We start from the raw sequence: 27,380 nt of genomic DNA, 5'->3' as shown, positions 1-27,380 counted from the left end.
GTCAGACACATGCAATTTTAATATGCTAAGCATGCATCTGCAAACCAGATAAACCTAAGCACATCATCTACCACTTACTGAGTCTGTGTCTACTACCTTTGATATGCTAAGTTTGCAGCCTAACCACAGTTATTTCTGAGCTCTGCGAATTAGTCCTCTGTAATAAATTACTGTTGACTGAATAATTGCTAAGATTGCATTAACATTAATGCTTAAGACAATACACTCCACATCCCTAATTTCCTCACGGGAGCAGGCATGCATTGCATTTTACTGTGGTTCTTGCACAGCCTCGGGGCAGGGCAGGTGGAGGGCTGCTGCCTGGGAACCCCTGATCCGTCCCAGCTGGCCCCCACCCTGCTCTTATCACTGGGGACAGCTTAGACTGCTTAGTAGCCCAGGCCTGGCACGAGGATGTCCTCTCCAAACAGGAGATATCTGAAGCTTCCCATGACATGAATTCTTCGCCCACATCCAAAGCAGCAGCAGCAGATCGCTGCCTGGCAGATAAATGTTGCCAAAAGCTTCTCCTCCCCAGGCAGCGCGGCTTCCACTCCGTGCTTCCTTCCCACACTCCCCCTCGCCCTCTGTGATCCCTGCTGGAGCGATGCTTCCCAGCCTGCCCTCGCACATCGCGCAGGGGCATCCTCGTCTGGGCTCAGCCCGAGCCGGGCACCCTGCTCACGGCTCCAGGGAGCTGCATTGGCCGAGCAGGGCAAGCACTGTGCTCGTTTCAGACAGCACCGCGTTTCTGAGGGCTCCCCGAGTCATTTCAGGAGATGACAGCGTTGTTCGAATTTCTGAAATGGCTCTGACAGCTATCCACGTATGGGACTGTGGGCAAAGCCAGAGTCACGTGTGGAGCAGGAATAGTAAATGGATAGGAGACGGGAATATTAAAAGCTCCTCTCTCGGGGCCAGAGCTGCTTGAGGCTCCTTGAGCAGACACTGCTGACCTTGTCTGTTGCCGAGAGTAAACACTGCTAGGAAAAAGCACTGGGATGCATTAGGGACGGGATTTCAGGGGCTGTGAGAACGTTCGATTCCTAAAGCGCTGTCTGGTCCTTGTTTTTCCTCTGTGCCAGTGTGGAGGAGGGCTCCCATTTCTGACGTCGCTACCTTTGGTGGGATGAGTCGGGCAGAGAGACCCCGCCAGCCCGGCAGCTCCCAGCTGATGGCTCCTGTTCCAGCTGCCCGTCCATTAACGGTGCTGGTGATGCCCGGCTGTGCTCCGCTCCCGCGGGGGTGGTACGATGCTGTGCCTCCATCTTGCAGCACCAATACAGGGGACAGCCTGTTTTGGCTCCCCGACTGGAGGGATTCGGGGCTCGGGGAAGGCTGGGGGCGGCGGAATCATCGCCACGCTCCCACCAGGCGCTGATCTCGCACCGGCAGCACCTGCCGAGACAGCAGCCCGGTCCCGCCGTTGCCGGTACCGGCACCGGCACCACCCGCTCCGCTCCGGCTGCGGCTGCCCAGGCAAATAAATGGAAAAAAACCGGACACGCCTCCTAGGGAAAGCTCCGGAGCCGGCGGCGGAGCAGAAGCGGTGCCCGGGGAAGGCTTCGGGGATGCCGCCGCGGGGAGGCGGGGTCGGCAGGGCCCGGGCCCGGCCGAGCCCCCCCGGTGCCCTCCGGCCGGGCCGGGACGCGCCGCCCCGCGGGGGCCGGGCCGGGCCGGGCCGGGCCGGGCTGGGCGGGGCTGCCCGCGCCGCCTCCGCGGAGCGCGGCTCCGGGGGAGACCCGCGGAGCTCCGCGCTCGTCATGCGCGACTACGATGCGGCCACCGCCTTCCTGGGCGAATGGGGCCGCTTCCAGCGCCTCGTCTTCTTTCTGCTCAGCGCCAGCATCATTCCCAATGGCTTCAACGGGATGTCGGTCGTGTTCCTGGCCGGCACGCCCGAGCACCGGTGCGTCGTGCCCCGCGGGGCCAACCTGAGCGGCGAGTGGCGCAACGCCAGCATCCCGCTGGAGCTGCGGGACGGGCAGGAGGTGCCGAGCCGCTGCCGCCGCTACCGCCTGGCCGCGCTCGCCAACTTCTCGGCGCTGGGGCTGCGACCCGGCTCCGACGTGGAGCTGGAGGCGCTGGAGCAGGAGCCGTGCCTGGACGGCTGGGAGTACAGCCGCGATGTCTATCGCTCCACCATCATCACCGAGGTGCGGTGACACCCCTACCCCGGGCCGTGCTGGGGCCGGGGTCTGTCATTCTGCCCGGGGGATGGCGAAGTGGGAGCAGGAACCATCGGGTGAAGTGCCTGTGGGAAGGGGTCTGGTGGGCACGATGCTGCGAGGGGCGGGAGGGATGAGAGAGGTAAAGGCTGAGGAAAGAGCTGCGCGCCCTCGCCGTTCCAGCTGTGTTTGCCAGATGGTTTTACTCTGGGACAGGTTTGTGTGGAGGGGGAGGCAGAGGCTGAAAATTGAAGCCCGGTAGTTTCCTCCTGCCGCACGATGACCATCCCGGTAGTTTTCTGTGTGATGGAATAGCCCCATGTCCTCGGTGCAGCGTTGAATGGGGACACGGATAGGTTCAGATAAACACAGCCCAGCTGTCCGGGGCTGGAGCAGAGCGGACCCTCGCTGCCCCGCTCCCTGCAGTGCCGGTGTTCCGTGGCGGTCAGCGCTGGGACCGGCGGGCGGCAGGTGCCGCGGTCACTCGTGCGGGAGCCTGGCCTGGCTGTCCCCTCGGCTTGTCAGGCTCTGTCTGCAGTGGCATCATCTGTGCACAGTGTCACGGGGGAACATCAGTGGTGCCGGGCAATGTGAGCACTTGTTTGTGTCCTCCGGCCGTGCCAGGGTGTGGAGGCAGAGCCGCGCTGTTCCGTAACGCTGGCACGGAGCGGGGAGCTCCGTTGGAGGAGGGAGATGATTCCTCTGAAGCTGCAGGAGCGCTGTTGCTGTTCCCGTTGTGTAAGGGGTTTCAGGGAAGAACAGGCTCGCCCTCGTGGCAGGCGGTGGCAGCAGGCAGGATCCGCGATCCTTCAGCCCAGGGCCACCCTCCTCATCCTCGGGAGCGTGACAGGGAAAGGGTGGGGATCCCTCCTCACGGGTCCCTGTGACTCAGCAGCAACATCTGCCACCAAAATAGCATCGGAGGATGGCACAGCCAGGAAAGGTTCCGGTGCTGAGGCGAGGAGTCTGTGCCCTGAGGACACAGGAGGAGGGTCTGTGCCAGGGGTGGGCAGGCATAGGCTCAGCCATGTGCCTGGCATGTGGGCAGGAGGTGTCAGCCTCCTGTCACCTGCTCAAAGGGGCGCCACTGGCACATGTGACACTTGCCATTGTGCTGGCACTGGTACTCAGTCTCTGGAGATCCCTCACACTATCAGATCAATGCAGGGGTTCGTGGGAGGTTTGCCCTGCTCCTGGCCATGGGCAAACCTGGCTGCTGCCCACATGCTGGCACAGCTGCTGCCCACATAACCCACAGGCTGGCACGGCTACCAGGCAGGTGCCTGGTGGCCACCACTGGCACAGACAATGCCACTCTCACTGCCAGAGGGAGGTCAGTTTATCCTGGTGTCTCTATGAACTTGTTATCTCTGTTTTAGAGTCAGTGCATGCTCTGGGAGAGGCAGTAAATGAAGCAAAAGGAGGAGAAATGTGATTCTTCTTAATGAACAGTAAATCATTTATGTTGGAAGATGCCAGACAAGAGCATTCTGTGCAGTATTCGGATGGGACATAGCTGTGGGGTTTGCCTGGGGGCCTGGGGTGTGCCAGAGAGGCAATAGCACATTCAGAGATGGAAACCAAGTGCCAGGTTCCCATCTGTAAGCCAGATGGAAAAGGATACTTGCTTTGTTTCAAAATTGTCATGGACGTTTGGAAAAAATGCAGAATTTGGTTTCAAAACAAGGAAAACAGGCACTGATTAAATGCTGGAAAGAGGCAGTTTAGACAAATTTGAGATGCTTATTTTTGTACCCAACATTTTTCTCTGTATTAGGAAAGACAAGCCAGGACAGGCCACCAGAAGAGCTTAGTGAAGAAATAGCTTCAGAACTCAATTAAAGAACAGAACTTGATGGTACAGGATTAAGTGCTGGAGACTTCATTTGATTCATTCAGTTGATTTAATCCTGTTATTAAATGCTGCTTGAAGGCAAGTGGGAGATGCCAGCTCAGCACCTGGGTTACTTGGTCTGTGAGGACATGCTAAACCCTGGGACCAGAGAATCCCAGACTGAGACATTTTGGTGGTGTTAAAATGGAGATGATGGGGAAAAGTGAAGGTGATCTTTGGGACAGGCTGATGTAGGAAAGGGGCTGTAAGAGTATTGGTGAGTAAGTGGAAATGTGAGTCATTGTGGGGTCCAGAGTGATCCCTTGGCTGAGCTGAAGGGGCTGTAGGGTTTCCTTTTCCTATTGCAGGCTCCTGGGGTCTGTTACATTGGTATTCTTTTCTGGAACTAATCTGCTTCTCTTTTACTTCCAGATAATGATGTTCAGATCAAACATGAATTAGAGGCTCAAGGACAAGCACTGATTCTGCCCTCCAGAGTAGGCATTAGGATCCAGTCAGTTCCCTTGAGCCAGGCTGTCACCAGCACTGCTCTCTGGGGACCCCCTGAGCTGCCTCCAGCACTGGGGCATGGCATGTATCCCAGACACCACTTTGGAGCCCCTGCAAGGGGCAGAGGGAGTGCCAGAGGCTCTGCTGGGGCTACTGCCCTGTCACCTGGGTCATCCTGCTCAGTCCCTGTCCCAGCCCTGGCCCTGATGTTAGTGATGGCAGAAACCAGAAGCCTTTGGGACTGGCAGAGGCAAGAGACTGGGTAGAAATTGCTGTGGTTTGAAGGCATCTGAAGGTCTTTTCTGTTCTGTTCTGGTTTTTTTCCATCAGTGGAGAGCAGCCCTGCCCACCCTGGAAGCCCACCCTGTGCTCAGGTATGGAGGTGCTGGTGCTTGTCACTTGTGCACTGAGCAGAGCTGGTGTCATTGCTGGACCTGGTACCCAGGGAGCAGGATGGGGCCATCTGTGAATAATTAACACTTCTCGAGTTATTCATGGTCAGCTTTACTCTTGGAAACAAGTTCAGATTTTCCCTGCTTTGCAGCCCCACCCATTTACACAAGGCTCCACTAGTGTTTTCTCCTCTGATGTGAATAGGCTGTACTCAGGGGGTTAATTAGTGATTTCTGATTGGCAGGGGGGCACTTGGGGCAGTCAGGGCACCTTCTCCAGCAATTTCAGTTTTTCAGAAAGCTCCTCCATCTACAGTGTTCCTGGCAGCAGCACTTAGCAGAATTGGCTCTTGCAGTACCTGGGAGCTTGTCAGAGAGGGCTGTAGGGATTTGATGGGAATAAAATGATTTAATAACAGTGTTCTTGAACAGCTCTTATTCCTAGCATTCAGAGGCCTTGCCTGGAATCTTACATGAACTTTGCTCCCCAGTTTGCTTTACTAGGGACATTACAGAATTACTTATTTTCTGGTTAATGTATAATTAGCCCAGTAGAGACATTTTGGAAGTTGTAGCCGTAGGCAGTTTTGCTGTGCCTGGGCTGGAGCTCCTATAGCTATGGAGTGCTTGGTGCTGTCTGTGAAGGATGCAGCTCTGAGGAAGGGGTAAAACAAGCTACATTTCACCTTTCCCTACACACTGAAGCACAGCTGAGACCTTACCATGTTTATATGTGTTTGATCACTGTGCATGAGCCTCAGCCAGAGTGAGTCCCTGTGGGGATGGGAAGCTGGAATTTGGGAGATGAGGTGTAGCTGTAGGGTAGGGCTGTATTGCTCAGGTACCATGTGATATTGGAGCTAAAATAGGTGGATTGTTCACTCAGCAGCTTCAAGTATACTTCAAGTCAGATGGATTTGATGTGTTTGTGTGTTTTCTGGCCAAATGCAGTGAGTTCCTGTAAACAGTAACCCCTCTTTGGACAGCCAGCTGCTGTGTGCTTTTTATACATCCCCCCAAGTCTGGAAGACTTGACCCTGTACAGTGAATTTTTGCTGGGTATATCATGGGAAAAAGTGGAGCAAACACCTGGATAGGAGGCATTTGGCACCAAGGAGGTAATGCAGCTTCATGGGCAAGTTATTATTTAGCTGGGTTTATTTTACAGCCAAAGTGCCTTTGGCACCATGGAGACATTTTGAAAACATTGATCCTTAACCTTGAGCAACTCAAGTCTGAAGGTCCAGGAGCAGGTGCTGTGCTGGTGGCCCAGAGCAAGGTGCTCAGTACAGATAATTGACAATAGTTTGTATGAGCTGCAGGTTCTGCCATGCTGTCACTCAACAGCTTTCCCTGAGAGGGGCAAGGAAGGTGCAGCAGGATGAGGTGAAAGACCTCTGCAGTGCACTTTGAATGCCATGGTTTTTGTTGCTGAATTTTGCTTTGTTTTAAATACTGGACTTGATTTCTACTGACTTTCTTTACAGAAATCTGTTTCCTTTCACAGGTGAAGCAGATCCCTGCATCTGTTTTTCACATTTTCCTTGAATGTACCAGAGCCCCCTGACCCACATGCTAACCTCCACCTACTCAAAACACAGTGCAGATAAGTGCAGGTGTGTGCCCAGACAGGCCCACCCATCACCACTTCTCCCTTCCCAACAGGGACAAGAAAATACCTTACAGAAAATTCTGCCACAGGGTTCTCTTTGTTCTTAATCAGATCAAGGTCTTGGAGGCACATTTTAGTCCACAGGTCTCCTTGTTCCTGCATTGAATACCTGTGTGTTTCTCAGGAAGAGCTATGGGCTGTGTATTTAACCTCAACTTCTTTTTTTGTTGTGTAGCTGGTGTTACTTTGCGGGCTGGGCAAAGGGCAGAGGAACTTGACTCCCCTCTGATGGCAGTGTACTTCTTTCTGGCTGAAGATAGGCATTAATTGCATCTCTTGCCTAAATTATAGTCCAAAGCCAACTGCATCAAAGCACACCACCTTCCCCCTTGTTCTGGGGTTTTCCTGCCTGTTCTGCATCAGCTCTGAAGCTCACCCACCAATGCACTGTGGTTTGTTTTTGGCAGGGCTGTGGTGCCATCAGACAGCACCTGGGTGTCTCTCTAACACAAGGGCTGCTCCTTGTTGCCTGCAGTTGAGTGAGGAGGCTGAGCAGCTCTGATGGCAGGTTTCTGCTCCATCACAAAGCCTTTGCCTGTGCTTGGCCCATCCATTCTCTGAGCAAAGGGTGGCTGCTGGTGCAGGCAATGCCCCTGCTCTCTGATAGCATGACTGATTATTAAAATGATGCCATGCTTTAATCTGTGATCTACTAGCTTACCATTGTGGTAGAATTATCTGATCTGAGAGTGACATGTTTGAAGCCTCTCCCTAAGTGCTCCTGGCAGACATGCCTTAGCCAGGAGATTAGTCACCAGCAAGGGAGCAAGCCTTGGCAGAGACATGCTCAGCTCTAACTTCAGTGGACAGAGGCTCATGATGCCATTTTTATTTTTTTGAAACCTTGTCTGAGGTTATGAGTAGTTTTAGGTGGAAGTTTCCACACTGGCTCCTGTCCTAAGTCTGCAACCACAGCCAGCTGCAGTCATGAGGCTGTGAGTGATGGGTGGCAAGTCAATGGTGCAGCTGGTGGGGTGGAACAGAATTTGGTAACACATCAGTGCAAGAAAAGAGATTTCATTCTGTGTGTCTTCTTACACATGCTTTGTCAGACCCAGAAGTTATAGAGATGCAGCTGGTGTTGTGCTGGCAGAGGTAAACTGGGAGCTGTCCTTAGCTGGGGTGGTTCTTTACCCTTCTCCATTGCTCTGTTTCACTGGTGGAAGCATCTTGGACCATGGGGAGCCAGCTCCAGGGGTCTGGTGGGCACATGATGGGAGGATTGTACTGGAAGCAGGTCCAGGACAGCCCCTGAGCTGCACACATGGGCTCCCATCAGGTTTGGCATTGCTGGCCAGAGGCAATGGGGCAGTGTCAGACAGCTGCTGGTGCTCTCATGGAGTTGCCTGGGGAGAAAATCACTTTCCCTTCTTTTTCCTGTGCTTTAAGCAGGGTGTTCCAGCAGTGACCTTGGCCAAGAAAACAGTGCTGGTGATGGGTGGAAGTGTGGGAAAGAGAATTCCATTGCATGGAGATGTGTGTGTCTCCAGCCAGCAGCCCCTGTGCTGGATGAGGCTCAGCACAGCACTGGGGCTGTGTCTGAGCACAGAACTTTCTCTTGTAGTGGAACCTGGTGTGTGAGGACGACTGGAAAGCCCCACTGACCACCTCCCTCTTCTTTGTGGGGGTCCTCATCGGCTCCTTCATCTCGGGGCAGCTCTCAGACAGGTAATGCCATGGGCAGGGCACACCTGGGGCATTTGTTTTGAGAAACAAAGGGAGTGAAATGTCCAGTGCTCTGAGTTCTGATCTGAATTAGGTTACTGGCCTGGCTTCTTCAAAAATCCCAACCTGGTCTCTCCCAGGTGAAGGATTTCTCCCTCTTGGGCATTTCTGAGCCCAGGGACTGATCTCCACAAGGAGCCCATGTGGCTGCTTTGCAGATTGATGCAGTGGGTTTCCCTTCACAACCCACTTCCCATTTGTTTCTTTCCACTTCCCATTTGTTTCTTTATCCAGTCTTTTTAGTAGTTTAGAGATGCTGGTTTTGTTGCACATTAACTGATAATCCCTTCCTAGAGCTGCGAGATAGGAATTTGCCCTTTGAATGGAATCTCTGCATAGGAGAGATGGTTTGGTGGAAACAGAGTAAGGACATGTGAGAGGAAGGAAAAAAGTTAACCTGAAAGTGATAGCAGTTGTCATAGCATCTCACTAGATATAAATGTAAAAAAGTAATTACAGGCATTTGATAATTGTCTCAGCAGTGTGGAGGTTTTGGCCTTGCAAGTGTTGAATGCAGAATATACATTTCCTGTGCAGATCTCTGCTCCATTCAGCCCTGTGTCCATAGCCATATGATGAGATCTCTGGTCCTGCTCTGACTGCTCTCAGGAAATGAGGATGTCATAAGGTAGCAGTGTTCCTCTGGGTGCTTACTGGAGGGGTTTCAAAACTCACTGAGAGTCTTAATCCTAAAGCCTCCAGCATTAAATTCCATGTGATCTGAATTTAATCTCCTGACTCCTGCCCCAGTGCAGAAGTCAGTTGGTGTTACTGTTTGAAAGGGAGATGAGATAATCACTAAATCCCAGTGGTGCCATTTCCCAGTGGGAGCATTTGAGGAAGTGTGTGTGCCCTGGTGGCAGCACAGCCGCTGAGAGCCTGGCTCATGCCTTCCCACATGAGCCTCCTTGGATTATTTGGGGCTTTTGTCAGTAAAGAGTTGTGATCTAAGCCTGTCCCTAAGCGATTTCCCCATGCCTGCCACCCTTTCCAAGTGAGGGGTTGCTGCAGGCAGCAGGTGAGGCAGCCTGTGCAGCATCTGTGCCCACAGGTATGAAAACCTGAGCTTGTCCTGCCTCTCCAGGACCACAAGCCACATAATCCTAATGCAGAGAAACAGGTGAGACAAAGGGGGCAGTGTGTCTGGCAACTCAGACCAGAACCAGCTGACAAAGCTATCTAGCACACTCAAAGCATAATGGTGTTGCAAAGTATAGGTGCCAGTAGCCTAAAATCCATCATTTCCTCACTTTCAGGTGTGTGGCTTGCAGTTTGCATGGGCTCCCTATTGTACTGTTGCCTGGTCTCCTTAATCTCTGTCTCGTGGCTTTCTGAAGTTTCTGCTCATAGCTTTTCTTCTCTGTTTGTCTTGTGGGTCTTGGAAATTTTAATATTCTTTAGTGTATATGAAAATAATAAAATTCTTTAAGATGAACAGAACTTCAGCTTGTGCTAAGATGCCAAACTTGAGATTGGATGTTTGCTCTCCCATGTGCCCTCTTGCATAGCCCCCACCATAAATCCAAGCTGTTTCACTAATAATCTTTTTCTTTACCAAAGGTTTGGAAGGAAGAATATCCTTTTTTTGACAATGGCTGTGCAGACTGGCTTCAGCTTCCTGCAGATCTTTTCCACCAGCTGGGAGATGTTCACAGTGCTCTTTCTCATTGTGGGGATGGGACAGATCTCTAACTACGTGGTGGCCTTCATTTTGGGTATGAATATATTTGCATTAGATTCAATGTTTGCTTAATGTACTGTTACTTTTTTTCCCTATGAACCTGGATTATTTAATTAGATAATGGTAAATCTGCACTGGTAAAATTCCTACTTTAGGCCAGAACGATTAGTTTTTTGCTCTGTGATTCTTCAAGCCTATATTTTCTGTAGGTTTAGAGAAAAAGAAGAGAGCAGGAAGAATCTAAATAAGCATCCATTTCATTCCTCTTTGGAGAAGACATTCGAGGCAGTGTCCAGGGTTTAGCAGCAGCAGGTCTGAGATACAGAAGGCATTTGGGTTCATCCCTGCCTCCCTCTGCACCCTTTGCAGAGAGGTCAGTGCATACCTGAGTGCAGAGCCTTGGAGCAAACCAGCAATTTCCAGGTACCATGAGTGTCAGGGGGACAAGAGCAGAGGAGCTGGCTGCTGCCAAAGCCCCATTAGCCATAAAGTCATTGATCTCAATGTTGAGATCAGTGATAAAGACCTAAGTTTTGGAAGATTTTTTGCTTTCTTTACTATGGAGAGTGTAGGAATAAAGACCCAGCAGCTGCATGGCCTGGGGACCCTGCAGGGAACAAGGGACCCCATGGGAAGGGGACCCCACAGAGGCTCCCACTGGACACGGGGGTTTCAGGAAAGGCAACAGCATGGGCAGATTATGGGGATGAGTGATGCAGGTCTCAGCGGGGAAACTGAGATTTGCTGTCTTTAAAGTTTGTATAAATATATATTTATGGCTGGTTTTAAACCCCTGGTATCAACATTACAATTTGTAGATTGTAATGTGAGCTAGATTAAAATTGTACATAACTAGTTAATGCTGGTCTTTCCTACCCCATGAGGTTTAATGGGGGAAAAAACAGTTGAGAAGAGCATAAAGTGAAGTCAGTGCTATGAACAGGATACAACACTGTGTCCCCAAGCAGCCAGGAGTCACTGCTGCCTGTGGCACAGGGAGGAGGGTTAAGGTCAGGCTGTCAGCAGGGAGATCCCTTGTTACCATCACCATTGTAACTGTTCCTGCCACTGCTGTCACAATTGCCACTGCTCCCACTGTCCTGGTAGTTTAATCCTTGTGTGGAGCTGATGGAGCAGGAGCAAATGCCTGCCATGGGAAGGCTGGGAGGTACAGCACTGGGTAAAGCTGAAAATCCTTGTGGAAACACATGGGTGTTGTGTAGCACAGAGGTGCAGGTTCTGATCAGGCAGGAATTTATCTGCCAGCTCCGCTGGGAGTGTGGGACACAGCTGGACGTGGATTGGGATGCTGTCTCAGTGCTCAGCAGAAACAAAGCTGGAAGGGAGGGCCAGGAACACCCCAGTGGGCAAATGTTCCTTCTGTTGAGAGAGGGGACTGGCTTTCCCTGGTGCCATTAGGCTTGTTTAATGGGTTAGCTGTCATTTGCTGGCCCATCCCCACTGGGCTGTCTCTTCTGCCATCCCTCCTCGGTAGAGTTGCCACAGCAGCTGTGGCTGCCAGGGAGCAGAGGGGCACATTCAGCTGTGGTTCCCAGGGAGCAGAGGGGCACATTCAGCTGTGGCTGCCAGGGAGCAGAGGCAGATTCCTGGGGCACTTGGCAGCAGTGCTGCCACTCCCCAGCAGCCTTGAGGCTGGTTCTAAGGGCAGGGTTAATCTAAACTAACTTAGACTTTAGCTCCTTCGTTTAAGTGAGCCATCAGCCCTCTGTCATGGGTAAGGAGGGAGGTACTTACAGAGGGTGGTCCTTCCCACCCTACACTCCACAGCCAGCTGTTCCCATAAGCACTGTGACTTCTGCCTGTGGCAAGGCAGACCCAGGAGCTTCCAGGAAGCTGCACATGATAGAGGTACTGAATAGGAGATTATACCCATTAAAAAAAAAAGTACCTCCTTTAGAAAGCCCATCCTGATTACAGGATGTGCTGGAGATGCTCCCCTTGTTTCAGGCAGGGCTGAGCTGTGCCTGGCAGGGCAGCAGTGACACCAGCACCTACAAAGGCCCCATTGACCCTGGCTGTGCTGCAGCCCTGGCACCCTCCATCCCTGAGTGCAGTGGGTTTTTTCCCAAGTTCAGCACAGTTTCTCTTGTCACTCAAACTCTCGGCATCCAAACCTCTGTTGCCTCCCCATGTGCAGCTCAGACCCTGTTTCAGCATCCCTAGCCACCCAGGCTCATGCAGCTCTTTGCACTGTTGCCCACCTTTGTGGAAATAGCTCCCCCTGAGCTGCTGGTGAACTTCTGTAGTCAATGTTAGGGTGTTTTCAACCATGCTGTGCAATTTCTCTCATAGATTTAGTCTCAGTTGTTCTCTGTGCTCAAAACTGTTGTGTTCAGGTTCTGGGGCTGTAAAACACTGCAGAGGTTTGTGAAAGCATGTTGGTATTGTCCAAGAACTGTTACTGCATGGCTAGGAGAATGAGGGAAGAGGAAAGGCAGGAGAGACATCATCTTGTACTGTCTTTGAATTGACACAAATTGTAATGTAACATTTAACAGGCTTAAAACAGTGTTTCAAGTATCAGACCTCTCCCAAGAAAGTCTCTCTAAACAATAGCAAGTCAAGAGGAAGATGGTATAATTTATCCCCACACATTCATTTTGGCCCAGCAAATTCTTATTTTCATGTTTTTTTACTGTGACTTTATTCAGTTACTCCAGGTTTCTGAAATGAGAATTCATTTAGCTATCAAATAGGAGGGTTTTCCAGTCTTGGGTATTTTTTTCCATTTTCTCTGCAATAATAAGTGTTGGAATTCTTGTCATGATACACAGCCCAAGTACACTCTCCACACTTTGTGACCCTCAGTTCACTCAGTGTCATTTGTGTTTTAATTAAGTCCAGATCAAACTGTGGCAGTCATGGCCCTTGCAGCGCTCCTGATGTGAAGGAGAGCTCTGCACACCAGGGCCTGAGAGCTCAAGGAGAAGTGAGGTGGACTTGATGGCTTCACTGCATTCTGCTAAGGAGTGGCTGGGTGTTTTATAATAAAAGAATTGAGGTGCTGTGGAAGGCTTAGAACTGTCTGAGTTATCATGACTCGATATTAGGTTGCTGCATGGTGCAATGGCTGTAGGATGCTTTCCCTGACTGCTGCTTGGCTACTGGAACAGTAACATTACTAGAGGATGGCATCTTCCCTGGTTCTGTCCTTTAGCCCCTGATGTGCCCATCCAACATTCCAACCTTCCTTCTGTTCCCAAAAATAGGTGGGAAATTTGTTTCCACCTCACCTGACTGTAAATTCACATCCTTCCATCCCATGCCAGTCTGCTGTGCTCAGACCTTTGCTCTTTCAGAAGTGCCCAGCAGTGAATTAATCTTAAATTCAGATGGGTTAAGTGGAGGAGCAGGATGAGTGTGTGGGGAAGGCTCCTGGAAGTCTGCCAGCCATCCCCCATGCCTGTCCTTATCTGTATCTGCCAATGCATTAATCAAAGCAAACAGAAGTAGCTTCTTTATCTGAAGGTTCCCAATACTTCCAGCAGCATTTCTGTATAGGCATGTCTGTGCTGTGCTGCTCTTTTCTAAGATTGTTTAGCTTATTTTTTTGTTGTTCTTGTTGTTTGTAAATGCAATAAAGTATTAAGTCATGCTTGAAACCAAAGAGTTAAAATGCTAATCCAACCTCCCTTGTTTTAAACAGGCACAGAAATTCTTGGCAAATCAGTTCGTATTCTCTTCTCTACATTAGGAGTTTGCATATTTTTTGCAATTGGCTACATGTTGCTGCCACTGTTTGCTTACTTCATCAGAGACTGGCGGATGCTGCTGCTGGCGCTCACTGTCCCGGGGCTGTTCTGCATCCCGCTCTGGTGGTGAGTCCGTGCCGGGGCCACGCTCCCGCTCCCCGCCCGCCCGGTGCCCGCTGTGCTGCTCAGGGAGGAGGGGCGCTCTTCTCTTCACAAGGCTCTGCCTCGAGGGGATATTTTTTGTTTGAGGTTTCTTGCCAATTTTAAGTCGAGTAACTACCTAGAGAACCCCGTTGGTGCTGTGTACTCGAAGCCTTGCTCTTTTTGGCTGGACAAGCACGGAAGGAAGGCAGATTGCGGTGTTTGTTTGCTGCCTTTCTAAAGGGACAGGTGTTTAAAAATAGGAAAGGAAAAGCAACACATCACTCACACTCTTAAGTTAAGAATAATTCACAACAGGAAGAGTCCTTTCATATTATTCAGGGAACTCCTTTCTTTTTGCTATCTTGAAAAAGTTATATCTGTAAGTGAGCAATTAGGACCTTTATAACAATTGAGTGATTTACACCCACACTTCTATAGTCTAAAACACCTCCTGCATGTCCCAGTCTTGTTAGAAGTATCTGCTGATGGTTTGTTGGTTAGTTGGGGTTTTTTTTAAACCTCAGTCTTCAAACCAAACCTTTAAAATGGTTTTCAGCTCCACCTCTGCTGTCATTGGATTTTAAAGACAGTCTGATTCTGTTTAAGGGTCAGTTTGCTTATTTCACTTGAAGTGTTTCAAATTCCTTCATCACAGCAGCATTTCCCTCTGTGCCAAGCAGCTGTTCTCTGGGGAGGCTGGTTCTGGGTGGGAGCCTCTCAGATGTCTGCTGTAAAACAGGCACTGTGAGGCACAGGAAAATTGTCCCCAAGGCATAGCTTCAGAGTCCTGCTTTGAAATCTATGGGCTAGGAATTCCCAGGCCTTTTAAAAGCTTACACTTAAAAGTGCCAAAAAACTTCCTCTGATGGCACTTTGGGGCCTGTGTGGGGGTAGATGAGGATCAAGGTGCCCTGGCAAAGCTCTGCCAAGGCAGGTTGGTGTTAGCTGGCATTTTGGCATGTGGACCCACTGCTTCCACAGGCTGTGTGATTTACAAGTCCCTCTGCTCTGTATAGTTCTTGCTCCTTCACTCATTTCCCTTCCAAATTCTCCAAAAGGTTCCCTGAATTATCTCTGCAGTCTCAAGATCCTCAGCTTTCCCAGTAAGTAAAGCAGTGGAGCAGCTCATCTTACAGAAAGTCCCATTAATGATTATTGATCAGATATAAATCATCTGATGTTTTTAATTATTGACCTGGCTTTGAGTCAGTCTTTGGGGCTCATCAGAAAAGGAGTGCCTGACCTGCTTTTTTCCAAGGAGAGGAAAAAGTGCTGCTGGCTAAAGGGAGCAAGATAGCATCTGTTAATACCAAAGGACTTAGTTAAGGAAAGTTAAAGTTTTCTGTCCTGTGCTTGGTGTTAATTCATTCAACGTGTGCCTGTAATTGATTAGAGAATGTCATCAACTCTGCAAGGGGACACTGCCCCTGCCCTGTGCCTGGGAGAATCTGCCTCAGAGCTGTGGCAACATGGTGAGGTTTGTATATAAGAACCTTTAAATACACACTGTGCATATTTAAAGCATTTCCACATCGTGTGCAGTTTCCTAAGAATATTTTTTATTCACACTGGCTAAGCTGCTCCCATCCTTTTTGTCTATCTGGTGACACCTGGTGGACATCAATTATTTCTTTAAAAAAACCATTGAGGACAAAGCATCTACTTTAGCATGGCAATAGGTCCCATGTATTTGAATTACACTGCCCACACGCTTCTGTGCTGGCTGTCTCCTGCTGCAAGCAATCTGTGAGATCTGAGTGTAACTCCTATAAATATGTTATTTATAACTTGTTACTTGTGGGGAAACATTGAATCATTTCTTCTGAAACTTATTACAGGATCATTCCTGAGTCTCCTCGGTGGCTGATCTCCCAGGGAAGATATAAGGAGGCAGAAGCTATTATCCAAAAGGCTGCAAAAATGAATGGCATTCCAGCCCCAGCTGTGCTTTTTGACACTGCAGAGGTATGTTCCACACATCCTGGTGCTTTACCTCGCTGGCACTTCCCTGTTTGGCTGGTTGACTTGTTGGGAAATGCCAGCAGAGCTCTTGGGCTGGCAGTGGCTGCTGGCCTGTGGTAAGTGCTGGGTTAGCAAAGTGATCAAAGAGATCAAAGTGAGAACCCAGAGGGAGGTTTTATTTGTTTGCTTTTCACAGTAAAACTCTCTTCCTCAGCAGTTGTTTATTGTGGTTTTCAAAGCAAGGGTGACCCAGATTGCTTCGTCCTTTGGGCACTGCAAAAACCCAAGGAGAATGTGTTGTGCCCATTTCAGTTTGGTGCTTTTTTAGCAGTTTGCAGTTTAGCAAGAGCCCTTTGCAGGGGTCTGAGTGCATGACCCTAAACCAGCACCCACATGAGCTGGGTCTGTGTGGAGCCTGAGGGGCTCCTCAGGTTGCCCAAACCAGCCAAAGCACCTGAGTGCTACAAGGGGACTTGAAAACCATGATGTGAGTGAAGACAGGGAAGAAAATCAAGCTCTTCTTCAAAACTGTTTTTTCTTTATTTCATATCTATTGGTTAAAAGAAGAAAGTCTGGTGAAAGCTGGCAGCCCAGCAGCAGGGAGCAGCGCAGCCACAGTGGGATGGTTGGTTCCTGTGCTCATCTCTCCCTCTGCTGGCTCTGCCCTCACTGGAGCTCCTCACAGAGGTTTTTCTGGTGCAAAGACTCCTCCAGCCCTGCGTCAGCAATGACCCTGTGTCTGTAGGTCAGATCTTCCTCTGCTGCCTTATACTGCCACCTTCCTTTTGTGGCAGAGAGAGCAGGAAGCAAAGCACCGTGTGCTCCTCTGCAATGGCTACAGGACAAAGATGCTGCGAGTTACCCCTCCCCTGGGCAGGATCCATCACTTGACTGTCACACTTATATTTTGGCTGAGGATTTCTTTCCCAAGTGGAAGTTTTCGTGTAAATTGAAGCGTGTGTTCCCATTATGTGAAGCTCATTCTACACCAGCCATGGAAAAGCACTTCTCTTACTTCACAGCCAGGCCTCAGATGTCTTTCAAACTGGGGATGACTTTTTTGGATTGAAGCATGTTATCATTCCTGCATACTTTTATAAACCAAGGAGACACTCATCTGCTTAATGGAAATTTTGTGTGCCAAAGTGTCTGTCAGAAAAAGCCTGAAGAAGATGTCTGCATGCTAAGTCTCATGTTGGAAGTATTTTTCAAACATTAATAGAAAGACACTCCTGGGAAACCATCATCTATTCCTAGGAAAGGGTATCTCCTGGATAGTCCTGTAGGGAGAAGCAGGGTGGTTTGTTCTTTGGGCCTGGGGGAAGCCTGGCCCCAGGTTCTGGCCTCGCCCTAGCAAGGGCAAAGTGTGCAGGCAGAATGGCACCCTAATGCCATCCAGAAGATTCCTGCTTCAAGCCTCAAACTAGATCCTCTATCTCCAGTCTGAGGTGGTGGATGCTGCTGTGATGTGCCCTGGCCACCTCACCAACCTTTCTCATCTGTTTCTCTCCCTGCCAGGGTGCTGGCAGGCAGCAAAAACTGGCTGATTTCCTACATTAATTTCCCATCACTTATGAAGGTTTGAGAGAGTTGAATGGACAGTGCAGAGAATGGACAGAACAATGCCTCTGGTACTGAGGTTACTTCTGGAAGTACCACGTGAGATCCTTAAGGAAACGTTAACTCATCTGCCTGCTCAGCTGATTCGGCTTTCTAATTAATCTTCATGGTGCAGTGGAAACTCCCATGAGTACAGCTGGGTGCAAGGACAAGCTCCACTAAGGACTGTGCTCCCTGGTGCAGAAGTGGCCTTTGGGCTGACCACTTATCCCCTGATAGCCATAACTCCGTAACTGCCTGGACTGTGGGTAGCAGAGGTTGTTATGCTCTTAGGTGTGTGGGAATTTTTTTGGTTTTGTTTTCCTTTTTCCTTCAGATGCAGGATTCGAAGCCCCAGCAGCAGCAGAAGGCTATCCTTCTGGACCTATTTCGAACCCGAAACATTGCAACTATTACTATTATGTCATTACTTTTGTGGTAAGGAAATGTGTATTCCTAAAGTACCCAGGCAATAGAACAGTTCCTGATTTGAGGGCATGTGCCACGGGTTTAGATAATAAGTCTGAGCCTCAGAGTCGAGCTCCAGTGGTCTGGAGCTGGTACATGGCCCTCAGTGTCTTCACAACCACACTGCATTAATACACCAGAATATGGAGACAGTAGCCTTGACTCAGATGTAAAATAGTTAGAAAACTATATGTAACAACTTTTGTATTTTTACGTACATTGCTTGTTTTGGTTTTTTTTTAAATGCTCCCGATCTCTGTAATCTCTATTTGAAGATAAATATTTTTCTTGAAGCAAAGGCAGCAACTCAGTAACATAACAAGAGCCAGACCCATGGCCAGCATTTTTGTTCTGTTCTGTATTGTGCCCATCTCAGTGAGATCCTGGTCCCTGCCTGGGCAGCCATGAGAAATGAGGACCTAATAATGCTGTATAGACAAACCAGAACTCTTTCTGTCCATATTCACTCCAGCAGAAAGGAATTGGCTAGCACATTTGGTAAGGCACTCCTGAGATCTGAAACATGAACATCCAGCTCTCTGTGAAGATTAAATAAGATATAACAGAACTGCTGAGGGTGGGAGATCCTGACACTAGCTGCAAGTAGGAATGTAGTTGGCTTGGGAAGCTTGCAAGCGTGTCATTGCGTTGTTGAGTCCATTGCAGTGAAAAGCCTCTGTGAACAACTTCCACAAAGCTTTTTACTTGGTGTAGTGTATGCAGGAAGGACAGAGAAATCTGAGATGTCTTCAAGCTGCTGTGGATATGATCACTGAATGGGATGACAGAGTTAGAAAGAGGGGGTTGCCACTGAGACTTTTTTAAGCCACAATGCCTGTGGCGGTGCTTTGCGGTATCCTATTTTTGTAACGACATCTGAGGCAACACTGGAGGCATTCAGAGACTGCTGTTTCTGGAATAATTTGTTTTTATTGCTTTTCTCAGGTTTTTCACATCAATTGGTTACTTTGGCCTGTCCCTCAGCACTCCAGACTGGCATGGGAATGCCTATGTCAACTGTTTCCTCTCCGCTGTTATTGAAGTTCCAGCGTATGTGATCGCCTGGCTTCTCCTCCGCTCCCTCCCACGGCGCTACTCCTTATCTGGCACCTTGTTTTTAGGGGGAAGTGTTGTCCTCTTCATTCAGCTGGTTCCTGCAGGTACAAAATAACATGTGATTTAAGTATATGAAACATTCAAAATATGTTATGGTACTGTGTAACAGTACTGCAAAATTACTGGAAACCAGGATCAAATTTAGAATTCGAGGTCAAGTTTATGCTGATCCCTTGCAGCCTTAGGTTGTTTATTTTGTATTTGTATATGCTGAGTCACACTCAACTCTCATTTATTGTGTCAAATTACTGAGCTTTATATAGTTCAGGGGGAACCAAGTTCTAAAATGAAAGCTGAAAGTGTACTGTGATTTATCTGGTTGTGCTTCCAGGCTACAAAAATCTGCATCCGGATTTCCCTGTGTGTAAATCTCCACAGGATTTTGTGAAAAAGGGGTGGGTTCAAGCTTGTAGTTTATTGCTGTGTAATCCAGAGTTTTGTTCCATTTCAAGAATGCTGTTTTACTTGAAGACAACCAAAATCTGAAAAATACAAAATAACCTGAGCATCTACATTATGCTTAGTGGGGAGTTTGGAGTCATCTAGGAATGGGATTAATACTTGGTATATTTAAAATAACCTAAAGCGCCCAATTTGTGACTTTTTGGAAAAACACAGTAATACAGTTTTTTAGATGTAGAAGTAATACAGGTAATAAGCACAGGGTGTTGTTTACTCACCTTGATTTTATTTTTTCTCCTCCAGAACTTAATGTCCTGTCTATTGGACTGGTGATGCTTGGGAAGTTTGGCATCACAGCTGCGTTTTCAATGCTTTATGTCTACAATGTGGAGCTGTACCCCACGCTGGTGCGGAACATGGCAGTGGGAGCCACCTCCACGGCCTCCAGGCTGGGCAGCATCATCGCTCCTTACTTCGTTTACCTGGGTGAGATCTCCTTCTTCCTGCCTTGCACCACACAACTGCCACAACAGAGAAGTTGTCTGGGCTTCTGCAGTGCAGGCTCAGCTTGAAGTGCCTTCACTTGTTGGCTTTCCAGTTCTTTCTCTCAGCTTGGGTGTGAGTTCACACATGGTAGAAATTAAGCGGAGGTCCCTGGGCCTCACAGAAGGATCAGGCACTTCATTCCTTTAGGGACCATTCGTGTATCCCTGAAGCTCCAATGCAATGATGAAGTTTATAAACTGTGCAAGCAGAGTGGCTGAAATGATAATCACATCTCGGCATGCCACATAGTTTCCCAGGAGAGTGTGACAAGAAGTGGTCTTGCAAGTAAGGAAACGTTGCAGTAGGAAATTCATTCCACGGCACTGTCCCTGTGCATCCTGAGATGGGTATGTTGGCAGGTGGTAATCCAAACATTCCCAGGATTTGTGCTCTCTAAAGTAATACATGGAAAAAATACAGGTTAAGTGGCATGAAAGTGTGTTTACTTGAAGTGGGTTTTTAAAAATTTTTTTAAGTTTCTAAGCCAGCCATCTCAGCATTCATTCATTTTGCTTTTTCCTATTGCTCAATATTTCTGTAAGCAGAATTATTAATTTCCTCATAGGCTTTTTTTGACACTCAATGCCATCACATTCTGAGTGCTGCTCATATATTAACTGACAAATATTTTTTTGTTTGGTTTGGTTTTTTGTTTAATACATAAAATACATGTTACTCATGTTGCAGACAGGAAAGAGTGATAGAGGTTAGGGGACTAAGGGTGAAAGTGAATACCTTCTGTTCAGTCTGGGGTGCTCAATCTCCTCTTTCTTTCATTCACACATGATTTATTTCCTTCTTCCATTACTGGACCCATGTCAAACTCTCTCTGCCCCTAATGAGTGATGCTTCCTGCTGAGATCTTTGATACAACATGAGCTTGACTTTTCTGGCTTTGACACAACATTGCTGGTGTACTGCTGAGGGGTTCCTGCTGATTCTCTGTGGCAGGAAAGTGGAGAGGAGATTACTATCTGTAACTAATCAGTGTTGATTCACCTCTGCATTCCAGTGTAACTGGAACACACTGTACCAAAAATGATGAAAATGCCTTGTCTTGGTTTCATGCTTGTACAGTGCAAATGTGAAGTGAAAGGGTCAGCACGACTGTGATTCTCCTTAAGGTCTTCAGTCTCCATTGCAGCACTAAGAGAGAAATGTAGACAAAATATCATTTTTACTGGGTTTTTTTGTTGGTTTTTGTTTTTGTTTGTTTGGGTTTTTTTTCTTTTTTTTTGTGGATTTGTGAGTCTTTTTCTCCCAGGTATCCATGGGCTCAATCTTTAAAAAAATATTGTTCCAGGCATCAAAATAGTTTCTTAAACTTTAAGAGGTTTGAGGAGAAACTTGTCAGCTGCTGCTATTTGCTACAGCTAAATTAGGACCTTGCCATTCATCCAGCTGAAAAACACAGAGGAGATCAGATCACAAACTTCAGCTCTGTGAGACATACCCAGAGGTCCTCTCTGGGTTTATTCCATACATTATAAAGCATATTGCTCTATCCTAGCTATAAAATAAAGCTTTCAAGTCCAGTTTGGCACTTTCTCTATCTTCAATACTTTAACTCCTAGCTAATCCCTTTTCTTTTCAGACCTTTTCATTGCTGTGCTGTTGTGACTTGAGGATCTTGCATCCTGCCTAAACAGTTGTGTGCCAGCTTGAGGCTGCTGGCAGAGGCTGCTGCATTCATGTCCAAAATAATTTTCTGAGTAGACTAAGGTCAGAGCCTCATGTGTGTCTTGGAAAGCCTGATGTTCTCTCCCTTTGCAGCAAGGAAGGCTTTAAAGCAGTTCCCCAATAATGAGCTCTTAGTCTGGAACTGACCTGTTCAGCTGACTTGGTCCCTTCCCTTCTTTTGCATCAGCCCAGCAGGGTGTATGATCTCAGGCAGTGATTAGTGCTTCACTGCTTACAAGCAATTTTATTCCCTCATGTTGTATTATTTAACAGAGGATTTGGTTCTTGATGACAGTGTGGTACTGAAGGCTCCAGCAGAGCTATTGCCTTGCAAAGATGTTGATTATTCCAGTTGAAAATATATTTTTAAAAAGCAGTTGAAAATATAAAAATATAAAAAGCCAATCAAAAAAAAAAATTACCTAAACTTTTGGCTGCTACACAAGTGTGGGGGTTGGCATAAAATTATGGTAGCTGTGGCCATCCAAGAGCACGTTCTGAAGCTTTAAAATTGAAAAGTCCCTTTGCTGGCAGGTAATAGATGTAATTCAGCTTTGGATTCACCTTTGATATTGATGAATCTTTCAGCTAATTATTCCAATTAATTCTGCATTACAGCAATGTCTGGAATATAAATTTTACATGTGGGTTTGTCAGTTGTGGACATTGAGTACTGTTGGAATGTTGTGTATTCTGCCAGGTGCCTATGACAGATTCCTACCCTACATCCTGATGGGGAGCCTGACTGTGCTGATTGGGATCCTGACCCTGTTTCTCCCAGAGAGCTTTGGCAATCCACTGCCTGAGAGGTTTGAGCAGATGCTGAAGGTGAAATGGTAAGGCAGCTTTCATTCAGCCCACACTTCACAGGGGGTTAGAATAAACTCCCTTTTCACAATCAGAGAACATGTTTTTTCAGGTCCACTGCAAAACTTCAAAGCTCTCAAAGTGCCCTTCAGAGTGTTTTCTTTGGGGTTGTTAATTTGACAGACAATGACATCATACAATTTCTCCAGAACGTCTGAACCTGAGAGCTGATGTGTGCTGGCAAAGCAAGGCTGACCTTCACAGCACCTTGAGGCTGTTGCTTCAGATGTCCAGACATTTTCCACCCTATTTACTCTCCTAAACTCTTTATTTAAACTATTCCTTGAACTATTTATTTAGTAGGATTATATGCATTATGAGACCCTTCATTCTTCCAGTGTAAGTTCTTTGGGTACTATTCTAAATTAAATGCAGGATTTCAGCATTCTAGTCTCTTCCTGGGCAGCCAGAGACAGGCCAGAACAGCTTTTCCTCTGGTTTATGATTTAGCTGTAAGCAATGACAGTTCTCTTGTGCCACCAACATTGTTATTTAGGGTACCCCAAGCAAATATTAACACTCAAATCTATGCACATCCACCACAGTGTGAGAAAAATTCTTAGAACAGCAGAGGGAAACTGAATTAACTAAAGAGCAGCTGCATAGCCACCATTCAGCCCAGTGAAAATTGGTATTGGAACAGAATTTGCCCCTGTAAGCAATAATAGCTTGAAAAAGCTATCTAATTCCTGGTCAGCATAAGGAGCTGTCATTATGCTTTCAGAAAAAGAAAAGTTGCTGGGCCTTTCCTTGAGAAAGGACATATTGCTCTTTATCACAATTACTTCTTAGATGTCTCACATGAAGCTTTTCAGCTTTGCAATTGACAAACTGTAGCTAGAAATCCTAGAGTCAAACCAGATGCCCCTTGGAGGTTTCTTGGATGAACAGCCTGAAGTAACTGAGTTATAGTTGCTGAATGATGTTCAAGTTCCAAGCACTGTTTGCTGCACTGCTGCTGCCATCCAGCAAGGAACACTGTACAAAACATCATATTTCATCTTGTGTTTATACTAGCAGTGTAACATGGGTATTGTGGTCGTGCTTGTAGGAGAGGGAAGTGTCTGATCATACCCTGGAGAATGTGCTCAGTCTTTTACTTGCTTTCAGTTTCAGAAATGAGCAACAGACCACTGGCATAAGGAGTTCCAAGGAGAGTCCTAAAAGTCTGATAACACCTTTGTGAAGAAAGACACACCCCTCAGAGGGGCTGAAAGAAGAACAAAATCGTCTCAAAATGCATTTGCTGCCAGAGGAAAATGAACAAAACCCAACTGCACCATAGTTGTTATCCCCTGTGCTGCTCTCCCTAGATTACATGGTATACTGACCAGATGCTGTCTGCTCCTGCAGGACCATTATTCTGTCATTCAGTGTCCTGTTCCCTGCTGTTTGTCAGCAGACACAGTCCCCATTGAGAAATGGGGGCCTGTCTGTGCTGAACACAAGCCAAGGAGTAAGCTGGAAGTGAGCCTTAGAAATAACACAGCAGTGACTCCAGGCAGTCAGGTACTCGATAAAAGCTGCTGAAGGGGGAAAAAAAATAGCAAACCTAATGCTGGGGTTTCTTCTCACTTTGTGTGTTGACTGGAAGAAGGGGAGCTGGGTGTCTGCCTTTCAAAACCTGAAAGAAACATCCTGGCCTCCTTTGAAATCTGTGACCAAAGCCCATAGACTAAGTGGAGTCAAAATTCATTTGTAGCAGAGCAGACACAGACTTCCCTGTAAGGACAGGGGTTGTAAACATGCCATCAGTGGCTTTAGGTGTCACTTGCTTTTCCCAGGACCTGGGATCCCCCTGTTCCTGTAGAAGCTGCTGCTCTTTCATAAAGCCTGAGCCCACCCAAAACCCTCAGCTTTGTGAATCTTCAGTGTCTTTGGGGAAGGGGGAAAATCTTGAGCACTGAGAAAGGACTGTAATTTGCTGACTTTCTGGTGGGTCACACCCACTTTCAACAGAAAAGTAAGCTGTAGCAAATCCATGATCCTGTCCCAACGTGCCATGCATTATAGCTTTCAGGTTTTTCATGGTATGTGGGCATAAGCAGCTTTTTAGCTCTCTTGGGGTGTTGTTTTTTCTTTTTCCTGAAGTATTTAATTTCTTCTTTGAATATATACCACTTTGTTCTGCATTGCAAAACCTTTGAATTTACAAACTTAAAGGCAATTTGATGCTCACAAAATCTGATTTTTCATACTGGATATGTTCACCTGCAGTTATTAAAAATTCAAAAGGACTAATTTGGGACCACAGAGATTTTTATTAAAAAAAAAACCAAACACCAACAAACAGTATTTGGTTTTCAAATCCTACAGATTATATATGTTTGGGGTTTTTTGGGTTTTTTTTAAGTTTGGCAAAACTAGACTGGATGAAGATAAATGTCGAGTTCAGAGTTGTGCTTCTACTGTTTTATGAACACTACATTGTTTGAAGAGTGTAGTTCCTCTTATTTTGGTATTTATTGGCTGTATGTGCACTTCTTGGTCACTTAAAGTCTGTCAGACCTGGCAGACTGATTTTTATTCTCTATAAATAACAATTAGCCCTGATTCACCTTCTGTAAGGGCTAACAAAAGCACAGTGTCTCATCTCTAATGCATGAGTTCAGGGTAGGTTGTCTTGTGCTGGCTCTTGGCACAAGAATGAGTCTCTCCCTGAAGTTCAAGCACAAATTTTAAGCTTTATAACAAGTGCAAGGAACTTGTGCAATTAACTCAAGCTGCTTTTGGGAGTTAAAATATTATTTTTAATTTCCTGCAGTTATGCTTTTGCCATAAATGTAACATGGCATAAGAGAACCTGTGACTCCTGATCCTCTCATCCCCTCTCAATCAATTTCTCTAATAACAGCAGTATTTAATCTTGCTTTTACTTTTACAGAGTTAATCTAAAGACGTACTGTTTAGATGTAACTGAATTTCTCAAAAAGTCTTTTTATCAGCATAGGACAGGTTTGAGGACTTGAGTTAAATATAGGTGGTCATATTTTTATGAAGATTGTTATTTTGAGACTTATTTTATGTGATTGTAGGTTTGGGTATTTCTAAAAGGTAAATATTTTTGTACTCTTGAACCTTTCAGTATCTTAAAACCTGTTTTTCCTTTTTTAAATAAGAAAAAGTGCAGTGTTTTTTAAAATACCATGTTTTAACCAGTCTCATTTTTCTTACTTAAACCATTGATTTCGAGCTAGCATCACACTTTAGTATTTTTTGCAGTAGATTTAATAATCTTTCAGGGGAGTGGAATGTCCTTCTTAAAATTATGTGATGTTGTTATAAGGCCTTATGGAGTCTGAGCACAGTGGAAATGAGGGAATCCCAGCTGGATTGTTCTCACTGACACAGGGATCATCACCCTGTGTGTCATCTGTAACCTCTGTCACCTTCACTGGGGTCTCTCTGTGCAACCTTGGATCCTCAGCTGACTTGCTGGATCTGCTAATGAGTATATAAAGCTGTAGTAATTGTCAGTCGTTGCCCTCGGTCTTCATTGCAATAAAAATGTGCACTGACATTGTTTCAACCTGCTTTGTGTGTGGATTCTATTTGAAGAGCGAGTCTCTGAACTTTATTTTAAATAAATAAGTAATAAAATGTATTTAGTGTGGATCAGGCATGGAAAAAAATCCTGAAATAAGCTCTTTCACCAGTTAAGTTCTTCCACACAGGATACTTATGATGATGTGGTTTTACTGCCTTTCAGGTGCAAGTCCCTGGGAGCTGACCCTGGCCAGGCTCAAGGATGATTTTGTGATTTAACTCCTATTATGTCATTAATTTTCTACCTTTGAGATTTTTCACAGCTGTGTGATTCCAGCCTGGGATAAAAGATCATTGTAAATACAAGTGTTCAAAAAATGGAGGTACACTATTTTTTAAAATCAGTTAGAGGTGGAGAAAAATATCAGCCATAAAAAGCCGCTTGAAAATGTGAATTAGCCTTATAAAGAGCAGGACCAAATTTGTGCAGTGATCAGTTCAAAAGCTGAATTGCATATCTATGGGACTCTGTGAACTTCCTGCAGTACCACGAGGTACTGAGCTGGGATATGGGGCCTAGGATTAGAATATTATTTATTATTTATTAAATTTATTATTTGTTAAGCATGTAGTGTGCATTGCCTGAGAAAAAAGTGTCAGGGTCAGGAAAGCTTTTTTACAGCTTTAGCCGAGCCTGCTGAAGGGACAACGGCAGCTGTGGGAAGGTGCTAGAGTGACACGAGGAACCCTTTAACTCCTGAACTTGCAGCACCTGCCCTGCTTTGGTGCCCTGCTTTGGAACACTCCCGAAGGCTCCTGGCTCATACATGGCACTGACCCCAATGAGGTTTAATGGCAGAGCCCCAGGCAGGTTCACAGTGTGCCTTGGGGGCTGCAGCAGCCCGGTCGCAGCCCGGTCACCCTTGGGTGGGAAGGGGCAGCCCGGGGGTGCTGAGTGCGGTCCCTGGAGGTGTTTAAGGGAAGACGGGACGTGGCTGTTCGGTCATAGGTTGGACGCGACGATCTGCGGGATCCTTTCCCACCTCATTGACTAGGATTCATCTCCACCCTGGTTTTTGAATTCTTTGGGCAGTAAATGCCAGATCCGACGCCTGTATTAATGGCCGCTCCTGACCACAAGTCAGGAAGGGCAGGGGACCTGTCCCGCAGCCCTGGGCCGGGCGGGAGCTGGAAGGCCGCCCCAGGCCCAGAGCCGAGGCCGGGAGCAGCGGGCAGGGTGCGGGGCCGCCGTGTGTGCCGGGGCCGCCGCAGAGCAGCGCTCGGCCCGCCTGAGGCGGCCCCGCCTGCCCCGGCCCGGCCCGGCCGAGCCCCCGCCGCGCCTCCGGGCGGAGCGCCCCGGGCCCGCCTCCGCCGGGCCGGCCCCACCCCCAGGCCGGCCCATGGCGCGGGGCTGC

General features: G+C 47.5%; 1 protein-coding gene across 2 annotated transcripts; it reads left to right on the top strand.

Annotated features, from left to right (window-relative positions):
• The first annotated feature begins 1,730 nt into the window (after positions 1-1,730).
• LOC134424688 (solute carrier family 22 member 4-like) lies at positions 1,731-26,008 on the top strand. 2 transcript variants are annotated; one of them, XM_063168642.1, is made up of 10 exons: positions 1,731-2,156; positions 8,141-8,244; positions 9,862-10,016; positions 13,698-13,821; positions 15,678-15,804; positions 17,738-17,838; positions 18,814-19,028; positions 19,690-19,872; positions 22,313-22,448; positions 23,590-26,008. In XM_063168642.1, exons 1-10 carry the CDS (start codon positions 1,764-1,766, stop codon positions 23,663-23,665), a joined length of 1,614 nt encoding a protein of 537 aa, XP_063024712.1. In that variant the 5' UTR covers positions 1,731-1,763; the 3' UTR covers positions 23,666-26,008. The 2 variants fall into 2 exon arrangements, with proteins under 2 accessions (XP_063024712.1, XP_063024711.1); XM_063168641.1 differs by having other exon boundaries at positions 13,650-13,821.
• Positions 26,009-27,380: the final 1,372 nt, after the last annotated feature.

Source organism: Melospiza melodia, chromosome 14 (genome assembly GCF_035770615.1).
Source record: "Melospiza melodia melodia isolate bMelMel2 chromosome 14, bMelMel2.pri, whole genome shotgun sequence".
Classification (NCBI taxonomy): domain Eukaryota; kingdom Metazoa; phylum Chordata; class Aves; order Passeriformes; family Passerellidae; genus Melospiza; species Melospiza melodia.
Note: the sequence above shows the minus strand (reverse complement) of the source record. Positions and strands in the feature narration are given on the sequence as shown.

Coding starts and splice junctions, on each gene's coding strand:
- LOC134424688 (XM_063168641.1), top strand. CDS start 1,764: ATGCGCGACTACGATGCGGCCACCGCCTTCCTGGGCGAATGGGGCCGC. Junction 10,017..13,649: donor CGTGGTGGCCTTCATTTTGG/GTATGAATATAT, acceptor TGTTTTAAACAG/GCACAGAAATTCTTGGCAAA. Junction 19,873..22,312: donor TCCTTACTTCGTTTACCTGG/GTGAGATCTCCT, acceptor GTATTCTGCCAG/GTGCCTATGACAGATTCCTA.